The sequence below is a fragment of the Pavona decussata genome, unplaced genomic scaffold (genome assembly GCF_977016875.1).
Source record: "Pavona decussata unplaced genomic scaffold, jaPavDecu1.1 SCAFFOLD_156, whole genome shotgun sequence".
In the NCBI taxonomy this organism is placed as follows: Eukaryota; Metazoa; Cnidaria; class Anthozoa; order Scleractinia; family Agariciidae; genus Pavona; species Pavona decussata.
In genome coordinates, this window is record NW_028145568.1 from 5453149 (window position 1) to 5468350 (window position 15202).

Here is a 15202-nt window from a genome sequence, read left to right on the forward strand (position 1 = left end):
GTCTTTAAAACGGAGTTTACTTGACCTTTATGAGGTTTTAAAAATTATTCATATTGAAAATATAGGAAACACAGCGTTTTTGAGAGAACCCCAAGTCGAATATTGTACAGAAATGAAATTCTTGAAGTTTTGATTGCACATACTACAGAATAATCAAGTCCCTCCTTGTATGATTTTGTCATAATGTGAGGATTATGTTTCTTCTTATCTGACGAGTTACATCAAGTTAAAGTACCTTCAGATGGTAATAAGAGCAAAGAAACCCTTACAGAGGCTTTTACACGGCAGCCAGGAAAATAGTTTTAACATCGATAATAGTGGATCGTTTCATCTTACCTTGTTAACACATATGGCAGGTTCTCGCACATCTCGATTTCATGTAGCCGGTCCAGTGACAATAGCGAGAGTTCTTTCTGCACCATTCGAGACCTGATCGATCAACACACGAACCTGGAATTCAAAAAGCAAGAGTGAAGAAACTATCCTGTTTACAAAGACTCGTATCATTGGTTTACGTCATCTCTAAGTATGATTAGTCAAGTAATACGTTTTGCATTAAATAAGATCTGAACGATCAACACACAAAACTGGAATTCAAAAAGCAAGCGGGAAGAAACTATACTGTTTACAAAGACTCATATCATTGGTTTTACGTCCTGTCTAGGTATGACTAGTTAAGCAACATGTTTCGCATCATATAAGATCTGAACGATCAACACACGAACCTGGAATTCAAACAACAAAGGTGGAGAAATTATCCTTACAGAGACTAGTAACATTTTTTGTTGTTTGTTGTTTGTTTTTTTACGTACTTTCTTAATATAGCTAGTTAAGCAATATGTTTTCTTTTTCCTATTTGAAGACTCAGTTTTCCGAATAAGGTAGTCAAAGTTTATTATAACATAGCTAGTAAATTCGTGCAATCAAATTCAATTGCGCGAGCGTGCTTCATATTCCTATTGTGCACGCTGATGACGTCAGCAAACAAATGCCTCGAGAACTCGGTGAGCGACTTTCTCCATTTTCCATTCAAAAACGGGAGAAATCTTCAGCAAAACGTTCAACTACAGATGACATCAAGGGAACCAGCTGATGAAGAAGCTCTTCCCAATTTTTCTTTGGGATTGGAGTTTTTAACTCCCGACAAAAACCTAAAGAAAAGGAAAAAAGAGAACAAGGCCCGTGACATCGTGTCTTGCATGCAAAACTATTAATTTTCAGGCGCCAATTTCGCTTTCTCAGAGGGAAAAGACACCTTTTCGAAACGATAAACTGAAAGAAAGACTGCTAAGGAATACTCGATAGTTTCAAAAGCGGAAATCCGATAATTAACGACAAAGAAATTGTGCTTCAAGGAGATATTGTTGTTTTATCCAGCCGACGATCAGCAAGCGGACATTTCAGATCATTATTTACTGATTATACGCCACGAACTTTCTTGGTAACGTTCGAGTACTTGTGGGAATTCAATTCGCAAGAAATTACAGGTTTGATTGTGAATTTGTACTTACATACTTTTCTAATTGAAAGCTTCTTCGTATTCCTAACAGTTTTGTTGCGAAATTTTTGAAAACCGTGCACACGGTTCGATAAATTCACTTCTAAATGGACTTGCAGTTCCTTCAAATCACTTGCGCGTTCATCGTCTCGGATTAAAAATTGTACGCCTTTGCTTCTTAGAACAAACACTTAATTGAATAAATTTTTCATTTAGGGAAGCTTCAGTTGTCTGTTTTCTTTCTATTTTCATTCTTGAGACGTGACAACTGCGTAAATCTTGCGTAAACAAACCGACATGTCCTCGCAAGCGGAAAGAATTCTCCCATGTAACGCGAGGATCAAATTTTCAAGTTTGTTTTTTGGAAAATTTTTAATTGGCAACCAGTGTATTTTATTCCATAATTAGAAACTTTAACTACTGTAGACCAAAGGGGTGTTGCCATTTTTACCCTGTAAGATGTGTATTTTTACCGAACATGGAGTTGTTTATTACCATTTTGCACATTGGCTGAATGCTTGGAAAACCTCTGGCCAACCTAGAATCAACGGGTTTTAATAACTACCGCGTTGAAAATGTTATAAAACAATTGATTCATGCGTCAGCTGTGCATTCATCGAGATATGAAGCACTTGGGAAGTTTGCAGAGCACTCAAGAAGCTAGAGTTGCTCTCGGCTACGCCTCGAGCAACTCTTACGCATCTTTCGTGCTCTCCAAACTTCCCGCGTGCTTCATATCTCGATGAAGCACGCTGACGCATGAATCAATTGTTAATTATGTCATATACCTTGAGTAACGAGCCAATCAGTTGCTGCAAAGCACATTACGTTGTGATGATACATTAAAAATACAGTGATCATTCTATATCATAATTACCAAAAGCATTTGCAGGATTGCATTTATAAAGGAGATTCATCTGAAGAATATCCAAACCGCTGAGGTGATTCCGCTGACCAATCTTTACCTAAGCGAAATGTTACAAAGGGTAGTTACTCTTTCCTTCTTATCGTGACGAAGTTTTCATTGGTACACAAATAGCAAGGAATCAAGAAACCTGGGTTTCTCGGACTATTCTGAGATGCGCAAAACGTATGCACGGTTTTCTTGTTTTGTTTTGTTTTCTGTTTTTGTTTTCCTTTTTTGGGGGGGAGGAGGTGGGGAGAGGGGGTTCTTCTCACGCTCTCTCGGATCACTCTATTAAAAATCAGAAGGCCATTGCGGTAAACAAGGAAATTACGAATGGCCCTCATAGTCGGTTTCTGGGTTATAAAAATATAATTAAGATATTATCTTTATGTAATATGGCATGCAATGGAGTTATACAATCATGTACTTTTTTATCTTCTGCCTCTCTCGATATAGAGTATTTTGCCTCTTAGCCTGGTACGAATATTTCCCTTACCCCACTCTCCTTAGGCACAATTGTAGGCAAGCGATTCTTTGAGAAGTACTTTGCTCCATAATGCATAATACTGTCATAATCATACGCGGTACCAAGGGAGTTGATGATAGATGACGTGTACTTCTTGAAGTTTCCAGCTTTCCCTGAAACACATATCAATTCATGTGTCAAATGCAGTTGTTTTGTTTTAATATCGAATAGAAACAAAATAACGCAAGCGGACCTTTCAGTCAAAATTATTTTGAAGCGGTGTCTGAGAATGGGGAAGCTCAGCTAGAAAAAATAAAACGTTTTCTTTTTCTTTTAGAAGGTTAAATTTTCAGTTCGCGCTAATACTAAGATCAAATGAGAGCTTAACATCATCTACTATAGTTTACGGACAGCCTTTGGCAGTATACGTACTCGCCAAAAAAGTGAGAGAAGAAAAGGAGACTGGGAAGAGGGGAGAGGCAACGCCTATCATAAAGACCACCTTCGTTTAATTTCCGCCCAGCTGTAAATGTTTTTTCAGTATAAAATGACAAACTTTTACTAATTGGTTTTAGCGGTAAGTCAGTCTTCAAATTCACTGGATTTATTTCCTAAATTATGAGGCAAGCAAGTTTGTTTTCCTCCTGTTCTTTGGTAATGGGGATCAAAAAAAGTGAGCGTGCATTTTATTGTGTTAAATAAGAAGTAGAACTCTCTGGGATATGCTGGTAGCTCAATTTGGTACAACGTGCATTAACAAACTACATCAAATTTATCAGCTATTTTTGTATGACAAAAAAAAAAATGTTTCGCGGTAAATTAGGTTTCCAAGTTGCTGGCATCAATTACTTCTTTTGGCGTTTTCCGAACAATTTATAGATATGCAACTGTTCTTGCAGCTCACTTTGTCCTATTAAAGTTGTTCCCGCAATTGTTTGTAGATATCTCCATTAATTTTGCACGGTTTTTTCAAAGACAATTTTATAATCTTTTTAGCCTAAAAATACAGTGAAATGCGGCATTTTAATCTCCTGTTATTATCTCTTGTAATTTATTTTTCTATGACCTTATGATTTTAACAATTTCAAGTTGAGTAAGCTGATAAAAAGATGTGATTATAATGATTTAGTAAACGTTTTGTAATTTGCGGGCAGGTGGTTGCAATGCATACCTTGCTGAATGTTGTCAAAGTTTATAGTGACGTAATCATCTCTGTCGGGCCGGGATTGTTCGTGATAAAAGCCAAGAGCGTGTGCTGAAAGGAATACATGAATGAATCATTAAGATTGTTTGTTATTACCATAAAGGGGAAAGAACAATACCCACCCCACTATGCAGAAATTGAGTTCACTTGGGAACGCAATGCAATATCTTTGGAATTTCGTCCATTTAGATAACATTACTGTTTATTGAAAAGAGCTCTTGGCTTTAACTGGCTGGATTAAGATCTTGGTAGTCTAAAGGATTGTTACACGTGCGATTTTTCAGTGCAACGATAACTCGGGTTGCTGTTGTAGTTTCACATCGTGTTTGTAAAATAGCAGCGATTTCAACGTCTTTTGTCGCTGCGGTACCGCAAGAACCCTGGAGCTGTTTAAAACGTGATGTAAATTTGCAGTGACGATTTCTCAAAAAAAAAAAAAAAAACTTGTTGCGAATCTCACCTGGTTTACACTTTCAATTTGGGGTATTAACCCATCGCGAGAAAATTACATCTAAAGTCGTATGTGTAAACAGGCCTTAACAGTAAAATGCAACACAACTGTGGCTTCATAATGAGAAACGGAAAAGGAAACATTATAGCCAGTTCCTAAACAAAAGGAAAAAGTAGATAATTTTTTTAACATAAACTAAGTTCTACTCTTGACCAAATCACATTGTTCTTGGGTGTACCTATCTCGTGTGCTACTGTTCCCATGTGCCAACAACCTCCTCCTAAACTGATTTTTTGTTTCTTTCCAGTTCTTCCAACACTAGACCAACAACTACAAGGCAAAAGAAACTAAGTAAATGAATAAGTAAAGTAATGCGCTCGTAAGGAATTTGCAGAGGGTAATTCTTCATTAAAAACGAGAGGTTGCAAAATTAGTTGCCAGTATAAATTTTCTGGTATTCATCATCATCATCATCATCATCATCATCATCATCATCATCATCATCATGTAATTATTAAATCATTACTATTATTAATATTAGTATTATTGTTGGTATGATTTGTAATTTGCTTTTGGGGCATTATTGACTTTTTTACCAGCTCTTTGTTAACTCTTTACATTTAAAGATTAAATTTCATACATCAACTAATAAAGGAAAAGAAGACGTTTGCGCAACATCAAAATGAAAACGTACCTCTATAATAAAATCCAAACGAACAAAACAAGATGAAAGGTCACCTTCTTACTTTATGACTAATTCATGCTAGAAGAATATTAAAGATTATTTCAGGTAGGGTGATAGGTAAGGAACACGAGCCATTTTTGAAAGCCCTTTAAAAAAATTCCAAATAGCTGCCAAATAAATGTTGTTTCTGGCTCGAATTCTAACATTTCCTTTTTGTTAGAAAAATATATATACGAAATTCTCTTTTTTATACATTCCATTCATTTATTTATTTGCTCCTTTCTTCCTCTTTCTTCCTTTGCGTTTGATGTCTGAATAAACACGAAGTAGATGATGAGTAGGCCACATTTCCATCTGTTGTTAATCCACTTTTTAGTTTAGTTTATTGTAATTCGTCACAAGGAAGTAAATACATAAATTAACATATGACATTAGAAAAAGGAGAAGAATAACAATGCTGTGGCGTGACCGGAGAGACGAACAGGGCAGAGCCCCAATTGTAAAGAATATCCTAGGCTAAATATCACAAGTTAGATTCGGATGCACTATTTGAGGCAGGTATTCCAAACTCTTTCTCAGCTGTAATCGCAGATTACCAAAAGAAAACCCCACATCTCTAATTCGGTGATGACGTTACAAGTAGTACTAATCCAAAGCGCGTATAAGTGCTGGACCAGCAAAAGAAAGTTCGATATCTGCTGTACCTCCTCTTTAAAGTTTGTACCGCTTCGACAGAAAAATGCCAGATGCAAAGTGATATTCATACTCACCCCGTTCCCTTAAAGAATTCGATATAAGCTTCTTCAATAGTCCGGGGTACAAAGCGAATGCAACTTAGGCTGCTCCATTCATTCATGGCGTTCTCGATTGCTTGAATTGATTTGGGTGAGGAAGCTGCAATGGAAATAAAGGCCGATTAGATTATTTACATCTCCAAGTTAGACATTTAAGTCATATCTTATGTAATCTAAATTGCCTCTAAATCATATAATTAAGATTCGTTTCAAGGAACTGTCCTGAACTGTGGGATTTTACACCGACCAAGCAAAAACAGAAGTAATAAATAAATAAATAAATGAATAAATAAATAAATAAAAACAAGACAGAAACTGAAAAACTAAGTAAAAACCTAAAGGCAATCGTCCAAAATGTATATACGAAATTATATTTCTTATATATTCCATTCATATATTTATTTGCTCCTTTCTTCCTCTTTCTCCCTTTGCTCTTTCTCCCTTTATCCATCGAGCCAAAAATTATCAGGCAGTACTAGCCAAGGTAATTTGCTTAAGACGAGAGGGAAAAAATAATCTAATTTTTGAAGTCTTCAAACTACACAGCATTTTTTCTTTCTGAGACACGTACAACGCAGTTCATAGAACATCAAATTTCAAACTGCTGTATATAGCTTGTCGCTATTAGCAGCCTTATGTTGTCGTTCTAGAGGTTTACCCTGAACAATCATCACGATACGCCCAGAGCCTAACTTTTCGACAAGCGGTTGAAAAGTCGAGCTGATCTTGGCTCATCAAAAACTTGGACGAGTAATTAAGCTTGAGGCCTTCTACGTTAACACCTCTCTCTAATTGCGCAAGAAGTGAGACTGTAAAATGGGTTTTAGAGGAAAAAAAAGTGACGCGGAACAGATTTATGGCAATATGGCAATATGAAAACTATGGCAATATAGCTACACAGAATTTTGACTAAATGGCTAACACTAATAATTATACACTGTTGTCACGATCTCAAGTTTGATTGGATACAAACATACTGCTAATTCCGACTGACACTATCTTCGTTACGTCATTCCTGCATTCTTAAGCATGTAAAGGTGACGCCATTTTGCAAACAATATAATTACCTCAAGATGAAGGTTGAACATTGATTTGGAAAAAAGTTTATCTTTTATGTTCTAAAACAACGTTTTATTTATATTTAAATTAGCCTTTTGAAAGTTTAGTTTATTGTTGGCGTTCTTGTGTTTGGAGACGCTTTTAGCACATGGATGTTCATAATGAAACAATTGAATTCGTTTTTTCGTATGATAGTGTGAATTATCAAGGTCTCGGTTTGTGTTATTATCTTCAGCCTTCAGATATGCAGAAACATCGGTAATGATAATTCTCGCTATCATGCTCAAACTTATTCGGCTTAACTTTCATCTTATTTGGCGTAAGGCCAAATACGGCGAAGTGTAATGTATAAAATTATTATTGAGAATGATGTATTATTCAGTAAGTAACACAGGCATACTTCGAAAAAAAATCCAATTAATCCTATCAAGAGTCGAACCTAAGACCTTCCGATTACTATTTATGATTATTATGATTGTTATTATTATTATTATGATGATGATGATGATGATGATGATGATGATTATTATTATTTTTATTATTATTATTTATAAACTCATCTAGTACTTGTTAATTAGTTTAAAATGCGATTCAGCAAGTTTATGCCATGCGTGGTAGCACGCCTTCAATCAAAAGCTACAAAATTGCAATCCACAATAAAGGAGCTAATCAGATTGCAAGTAATAAACTAAACAAGTAATGAACGAATTAATGTACGAACGAACGAGCGAATGAGCAAATGACGCAGCGAAAGAATGAACAAATTGACGATTCAATCAACGAACAAATAAACGATTTGTACGAATATTGCTTACAGAGACTAGCATCGATGATGTAAGGAACAATTCCATTGGGCCAGAAACGGCTTTTTGTGCTTCCACGGGCCTCTAGTGCATCAATATCCAGACCAAACTCAGCTGCTATTCGTTGTACAGGCTCCAGTACCATATCTCCTTCAAAAAGTTCCACATCATGCACATCTGAATTCTCTGTTAAATTGGAAAGAAACTGATTCAATTGGCGGTTAGCGGTATGGGCAAAGTTGTTACTTCGTTATTCTTTCTTATGCGCTTGATAAGATTCCACCTGGATTCCACGCACGCGTGCCTGAAGAACTTGAAGAACTTAGGCCATGTAAAATATTTCTCGGTGGGAACTCCCGTGTAAAAGTGACGGGGGTGATCGTCAGGAATTTTGAAAAGAACCCCTAAAAGGCACCAGAATTCCGTTTTGTTAACGTGGTCCGAACATTATTTTGCCCCTAAGAGGTACAATAAAGACTATTCCTTCGAATGCCTTCCACTAGTAGATTTACTTTCTCTCATGTTTTTCGGCTCAACTGACCCAAAAAGGTGCCACCTTATCTCTGGCGGAAGTCATTTTGGATTTTAGCAATTTTAGGGGTACCAAACCACGAGTTTTAATCCCAAAAAAGGAACGACTATCACCCCGTCACTTTTATATGGGAGTCCCCTCTCCCCCCTCCCCCAGGAAATAATATTTTGAATTGTCCAGCTTCAAGAAGTAAACTATTCATGGGAAATTATTGTTAAGTCTAAACTGAACGTACATACCTTCAGCATTCTCTGCATAAGCAAAGGCCGCAGAGAGAGCGATGACAACGAACAGCAGCTTCATGTTGGCTTCCCTTGGTAAAACCGGCTTATGAGAACAGTAACTGCATTTTACAAGTAAGGTTTTTTTTATAACTATGAACTCAATGAACTGTTTAGTCTGTTTAAATACATCTGAAACGTGTCTCCATTCACTTGTGCAAACCAATTAAAAATCGTTTAGCAGTCGGTAACGTTATCTCCTCCATTTATAAAATATTACTAGCATAAAACAAACTAAGTTGTTTTGTTGTTGTTGTTTTAGCTACCTTATTTTCTAAAAGCCTTCTTAGGATGTGCTTGTGTTTATTTCAAATTTCAGGTGCGTTTGATCAACCGTATTTTCGATGAAAAAGAAAACGAACATGCAGTCTTAATATGTCCGTTTTGAAATATTGCTAGTTCAAATACAATCAGTCTCCGGATTACCAGGTATGTCGCATGTTCGGAATGGTTTCAAATCTTTGAACGATCGATTTAACTTTTTGTACACACTATATCGCGGAAATCTTTATTCTACACATAAAACGTTGTGTCCACTTTTTTTTAGTTTTTTCCCTTTGGTTCAGACGTCCACTTTTTTAAATTTTTTCCCTTTGGTTCAGACGTCAGCTGCGCAAATAAGTCGAGTTTCGTTACAACTCGTTTTGCTTTTGTTTGTCTTGTGTCTTATGCGAACTTTCCGATCCCATTCAAACAAAAGCGTTTAGAAGTGATTTGAATGAAAAATTTGCATTAAGGTCAGACATGATTATAATTATGAATAATGATACGTCGGCAACTCAGCGGAGGCATAATCCTTGGACAGCTAAACAAGCGTGATTCTAACTGAATGCATTGAGCCACTCTATTCTGAAAGCTTCTGGATCATACTGCTGAAAACTTTCAATTCCATATTGTAAAGGTTTCAAAAAGACCTTTGTATTATTTCGTACCCGTATTAAAAAATACTGACAGTCAATTTAATATGGCGTACTGGTCCCCATGCAAACATCAACTAACTTGAAGAAATGGGATCTCATTTAAACGTAAACTATAGGGACTGGTTTGTTCACTGGTAACATTTGAGGGGGTAGGCCTTCTGTAAGAGTCAATATATGGTCTAACCGTAAGGTACAGATACGGTTTGGATCCCTGCAAATTTTTCTTTTTCCTTTTTGTGCCAATACAGTGTCAACTTAGCCTTGTACACTTTATATTAGAATGCTTTGTTTTAGGTCTTGTTTCTTAGCTGCTCTTCAGATTGGAGGTGCTTCGGTTTGCAAACAGCATGAGTGCTGTTTGCATTTAGACACCCGCATGCTCCATCGCTGCTTTTACTTACGCCCGGTTTTTCTTTTAGAAACACAAAGACACATATCGCCAAAACCCTCTCTATGCATAGTAAAAAAGAATTGGACTGAGCTGCTTGGAGAAGAAAGAAAATTTTATTTTACTGATAAACCTGGTCAATTTATGAACAGGGGCATATAAAGAGATATACATGAATGAATTGATTAAGCCATAATAATGGGTACCTTTCAATTCCAAACAAATCAACTTCCCCTTTGTTTAAAAGGGAAGTCAGGAAATGGAAACAACTCACAACAACAAATATATCAGAAAAATTCCTAGCCTAAAACATTTCAGCAAAAACAAGCTCAGTAGAAAAGCAACCGGACAACTTAGAAATATTTGATGGATTTTAACAGAATAAAACCGAACTTAAGTACACTGCACGAAATAAATATTTTAGCTTTACTGGTCTAACGAATGCTCAAGGAGTGTTTCCAAGGGGGCGTAGGGGTTGTTCCTTTGGACTTTCAATATATTCTAATCGCGTGTGTTCACCTTACACTAGTGGTCTCTCTACACCTAGGTGTATAACTGGAGAGCGGGGACAAAGTGATAGGGGTAACATGTGATGGAAAAATATCGCATCCAGGTAGGAACGGGGGAGGGAGGTAGTTATGGTAGTAATGCTCGTAGATAACGCCGGATGATACCAAGTAAAGACGCAAATTCGGCCAACCGTATAGGGACGATTTTCTTTTGTTGGTATTCGCACATCCTTTTCTTTCAATAAAATAACACGGATTTGTTTACTTTATTGTCGACAGACAACAATTGAAGACACCTGGGCCCGGTTGTTCGAAAGCCGATTAACGCTAATCCACGATTAAAAGTTAACCGAGGTTTTCATCTCGCTCGTTAAAAGTGGTTTTTAAAAGCTAATTTTAAGCTCATGCTAAAGACATAAGAAGGCATAAGTCTTATTTTACTTTACAATTTTATTACAGTTATTGTTTATGTATCTTTTATATTATTTACACGACCCCACAAGCTGCATAGCTTAAATACTCATCGTGTCAAAATAAAGGTTTTACTTACTCACTTACTTACATGTCTTAGTCAAAACTGAGGGGAAAAAATCTTTGGCAGAACCTGTAAAGATTAGTCATTAAACTAGAATCAAAGTTCATGTGAATCTAGGATTAGTTTAATCGACCTTTGAACAACTGGGCCCTGGTCATAACACCCGCTCCCAAATAAAGGTGTTATTTAAACTGGCCTCTTATAAGTGAAACCAATGTTAAATGCATCAGGTGTATCTTGAGTAGGATTCATCTTAACTCAGCATAGCTTCATGGATATCTGGCCTCCGACATGGGGCACCTGGGTTCAGATCACACCATTCAAAACTGTGTTGTAAATTTTCTCTAGTAACCAAATTTCCTCGCTAAGGCCAGTATTCTACACGCCCGCTAAATATAATACCGCGCTACGGTCACACCTTACTTCACAATGGCCTCGTCAACTTCCACAGTCGTCGTACGCCGTTACGTAACACGCAGGAATTGGTAATCTTCAATTTTATTAGCTTCAAATTTCAAACTCAGTACCACAGGAATGCATTATACTTTACGATAGGTATGATGATCGCTATTTCTTGCTCTAAAACCCTTGAAAGAAGTACTTTTGATGAGTAAGCAAAACGTTAGGTGCAACTTGGTGAATGACTGAGAGCAAACACAAAGTAAAGCAGAACAAAAGAAACAAAAGAGGGCCATTAGTTTGACCCATTCTTATTGTAGGATATTTTGAATTACTGCACGGACTGAATGTCCATTACTCCCTTATCCCAATTCTTCTGGGTCTCAAGATCATTCTGTATGCCTTGCTCCTTACCATAGGCGAACCTTTTAGCAGCAGGAGTCTGCGACATCGCCTGCCCCAGCTGGTACGCCTCTTCCTTCAAGCCTTCCTCGATTGGAGTCTCCACAGCGGATAACACACACCTCTTGCAAGCTGTGATGGAACCCGCTGGGAATTTAGCAATGCGATTAGCCAGCTCTTCCACGAACGGCCCGATTTCGTCAGGATCTAGCGCGCGATTGATGCATCCGTACCTTTCAGCGAGGTCTGCATCAAAGTCGTGAGCGCCCAGGATGATTTCCATAGCTCGCCCCATACCAACCTGGCGTGCCAGGCGTTGCGTTCCGCCACCGCATGGCACAATCCCCATACCAACTTCCATCTGCATGAACACAGCTTTACCACGAGCAGCAAAACGCATGTCACAAGCCAACATGAACTCGTGACCACCGCCGCGTGCCATTCCCTCCACCTTGGCAATAGTGGCCTGGGGGAGTGAACTTATTCTTTGCAAGACCTGCTGCAAGTATAGCAACGGCTCATCTCTGCCACGTTGAGCGGCTGGGATCTCACACAACATGTCGATGTCAGCGTGACAAACAAATATATCTGAATGCGCGGACTGGAAAACCACCACCTTGACAGCGCGATCTGGTTCCAGGGCTTCAGCCAAACGGTTGAGGTCATCTAACATTGGTTTGCCTTGTACATTCACTGGAGGGAAGTCAAAGGTGACCCATGCGACGCCTCCTTTTATTTCTACTTTGAAAGTCGTGAATCCTTCGTAAGACATAGCAGTACAACGTTACCTGTTAATTAAATAGAAATTTACACCGTAAATGCAGGGTGGACAGGCTGGCTACGCGGAACACAAACTCTGCTTCTGTTTTCAGACTTATCCACGTAATGTTAACTTTCATTAGGCAATATTTTAGCCGGACCTTTTCCTTCAGCATTTTAATTAGTTGGCCACTGTTTACGCCGGCAGCAGTACAGTATTCAGTATTTGCAAATTAAAATTGCATAATAATGTTCAATATCGCTTCCACTATAATTGCTTGGACCGATATGCATGTAGCAAAGGCCAAAGGATCAAATAAAGCGTTTTTATTTCTTTTCACTCCGTTTTTTCTCTTTCTGAAAGTAAGTTTTCTCAACAGCAAACCTAATCAACACAAAAGTCCTTCACCTCGCATTCAACTGTCTGGCCCGACACATATGAAAGCACACCTTCAATATTACCATTTTTCAACGTTGCGGTGGACAGTTAGTCAACTGACCAAGTAAGCACCAGCTCCATTCTTATCTTTAAATTTAGTGGCCTGTCGGAAATGGCCGCAAACTACCTCTGAATTCTGGAGTCCCTATTCACGAGTTTCGTGATCATATAACGTTGATCTGTACACTTGAACAAACGTCGACTAAAGTCCAAACAAAATCACTAATTAGAGTTAAAATAGTTGAACACAGAACTGCAATTATACCTTGACTGAAGGTTAGATCTCTTTTATAGCTTAATATTAGTCCTCAGTGCAATGCAGCTCCTTTGATACGGCAACTGGCTGAACTAACTAGCTGCTGTGGACTATTCAAACTGTTTAATTAAACTCTGATTTGCATTTAAAGTAATTCAGTTGTCAAGGATGTACAATCTGCAAGCCAGCGAGGCATGCGAGGCAGACGTGCGAGGCACTCAGGTTAGCCTAAAAAACACTTCGGTTAGCCTAAAAAGCACTCCGATTAGCCTAAAAAGCACTCAGGTTAGCTTAAATAGCTCCCCGGTTAGCATTTATGTTGGGGGTTGTTCATGCCTCGCATGCCTCGCATGCCTCGCTGGCTCGCATATTGTATATTAACACTCCAGCAGTCGACAGAGCAAATAACAAAATTGACAGTCACAGCTTAATAAACTGCGTTGTTTACAGTTGCAGTTACCAGTTCTCAGTGGGATGATTGTTTCTTTCAAATTTAATTCACATACTCATGAATATCGTTTACACAATGTATGAAGCTAAATAACAAGTTATACATTCACCAGGGAACGGCGTCGAAAATTATCCGACGATTATCTGGTGCCATTAAGAGTAAAACAAGTAATGCTATATCATTAATATTGAAACCAAGGATATATTTTTAACCATTATCTGCTTTAAATCTATTTCATCTTGCTCTACATCTATCGTTCTTCTTACTTCATTTTTGCTTTCCGGTTCGGAATGAACACTAGCGTACATCAGTGGATTCAAGGCTGTGTATTTAGAATTTATATAAATAAAAGTACATTCGAAAAGCAATTACCAACGTTGCGCCTTCACGGTCAGTCGATCGAGTCGCAAGATCTCTCTGATCTCTATGCACAGTAACATGCAAAGAGTGCTGTACCCGAACCCAAGACAACCTGCTTCCTGCAGGCTTTGTGTTTCTGGGCTTGTATTCTTACCCGGGGGGGGGGGGGGGGAGGGGGTACCCCCTTATATGGGCTATATAGGTATGTGCGGCGCCAAAGGGTATGGTTTTTCGGCTGCTTTGGTCATAAATAGGGTATCGCTTTTAGCCATTTTGCCGCCATTTTGGTAATAAATAGGGTATAGATTTTTGCACTCTAGTCCTGGGTTCTTTTTTTTTTAGAAGAAGCTACTTCAGGTCATAAAGAGGGTAGGGAAAATCGCAGATTTTGGTCATAAATGGGGTAAGGGTTTTGGGAAGCGGGCCGCACACCCCAACCCAACTTTTTTTGGAGTACCCCCCCCCCCCCCCGGGTATTCTTAGCTAAACTAAAAAACGGAGCCGACTGTTTATATATATTAAATAGCCTCTATTTTTCACAGATAAGATGAACGCAGGCACACTTCAGCTTGGGGAAATATTACCACGAATACAAGGTATTCGGGTGCAAGAGAAAAGTGTTTGTAACTATAGCTGGTTGTTTACGAGAATGGCTCTCGTTAAGTGACCACACGCTGAAACAATAGAGGCTGGTCGCTAACCTTTAGAAGCTCTCTACCTCCAGCAGTAAATAATTTTGTACTTTTAATTTGAGTTATTTTTCAACGCACAATAATAATAATAATAATAATAATAATAATAATAATAATAATAATAATAATAATAATAATAAAATACATAAATATTTACAGACATTGACTCTTAAATGCATGGTTGGCAGGCAAAAAAAATAAAACCCTCTGTTTTTAAGCTTATAATTACCCACATAAAGTTAACTTTCAAGGGGTAATATTTTGGCAAGGACTTTTCTGTTTACGCCGGCAGCAGTGCAGTATTTGCAAACTCAGTAAAATTACATCTTTATGTGCACTGTCGATGAAAGATTGTATTGATGGTTTGCATATGATGTCATGGCGGCCATGTTGGTTGACAGGAAAAATAAGA

The 15202-nt window shown here is 37.9% G+C and overlaps 2 protein-coding genes and 1 long non-coding RNA gene across 3 annotated transcripts in view; 1 reads left to right on the forward strand and 2 right to left on the reverse strand.

The window, feature by feature from the left end:
* The window catches only part of LOC146465492 (uncharacterized), a 168288-nt gene that overhangs the window by 118840 nt on the left and 34246 nt on the right, over window positions 1–15202 (forward strand). The gene's annotated exons all lie outside the window — the stretch shown is intronic.
* LOC146465500 (zinc metalloproteinase nas-15-like) lies at window positions 341–8743 on the reverse strand. The gene is made up of 8 exons (XM_085128811.1): window positions 8639–8743; window positions 7880–8053; window positions 5982–6105; window positions 4765–4856; window positions 4043–4126; window positions 2902–3044; window positions 2376–2463; window positions 341–450 (listed from the first exon to the last, which is right to left on the reverse strand). Exons 1-8 carry the CDS (start codon window positions 8700–8702, stop codon window positions 341–343), a joined length of 879 nt encoding a protein of 292 aa, XP_084984937.1. The 5' UTR covers window positions 8703–8743.
* LOC146465501 (uncharacterized) lies at window positions 11515–13423 on the reverse strand. The gene is made up of 2 exons (XM_085128670.1): window positions 13297–13423; window positions 11515–12621 (listed from the first exon to the last, which is right to left on the reverse strand). The coding sequence occupies exon 2, from the start codon at window positions 12603–12605 to the stop codon at window positions 11763–11765; it is 843 nt and encodes a 280-aa protein (XP_084984796.1). The 5' UTR covers window positions 12606–12621; window positions 13297–13423; the 3' UTR covers window positions 11515–11762.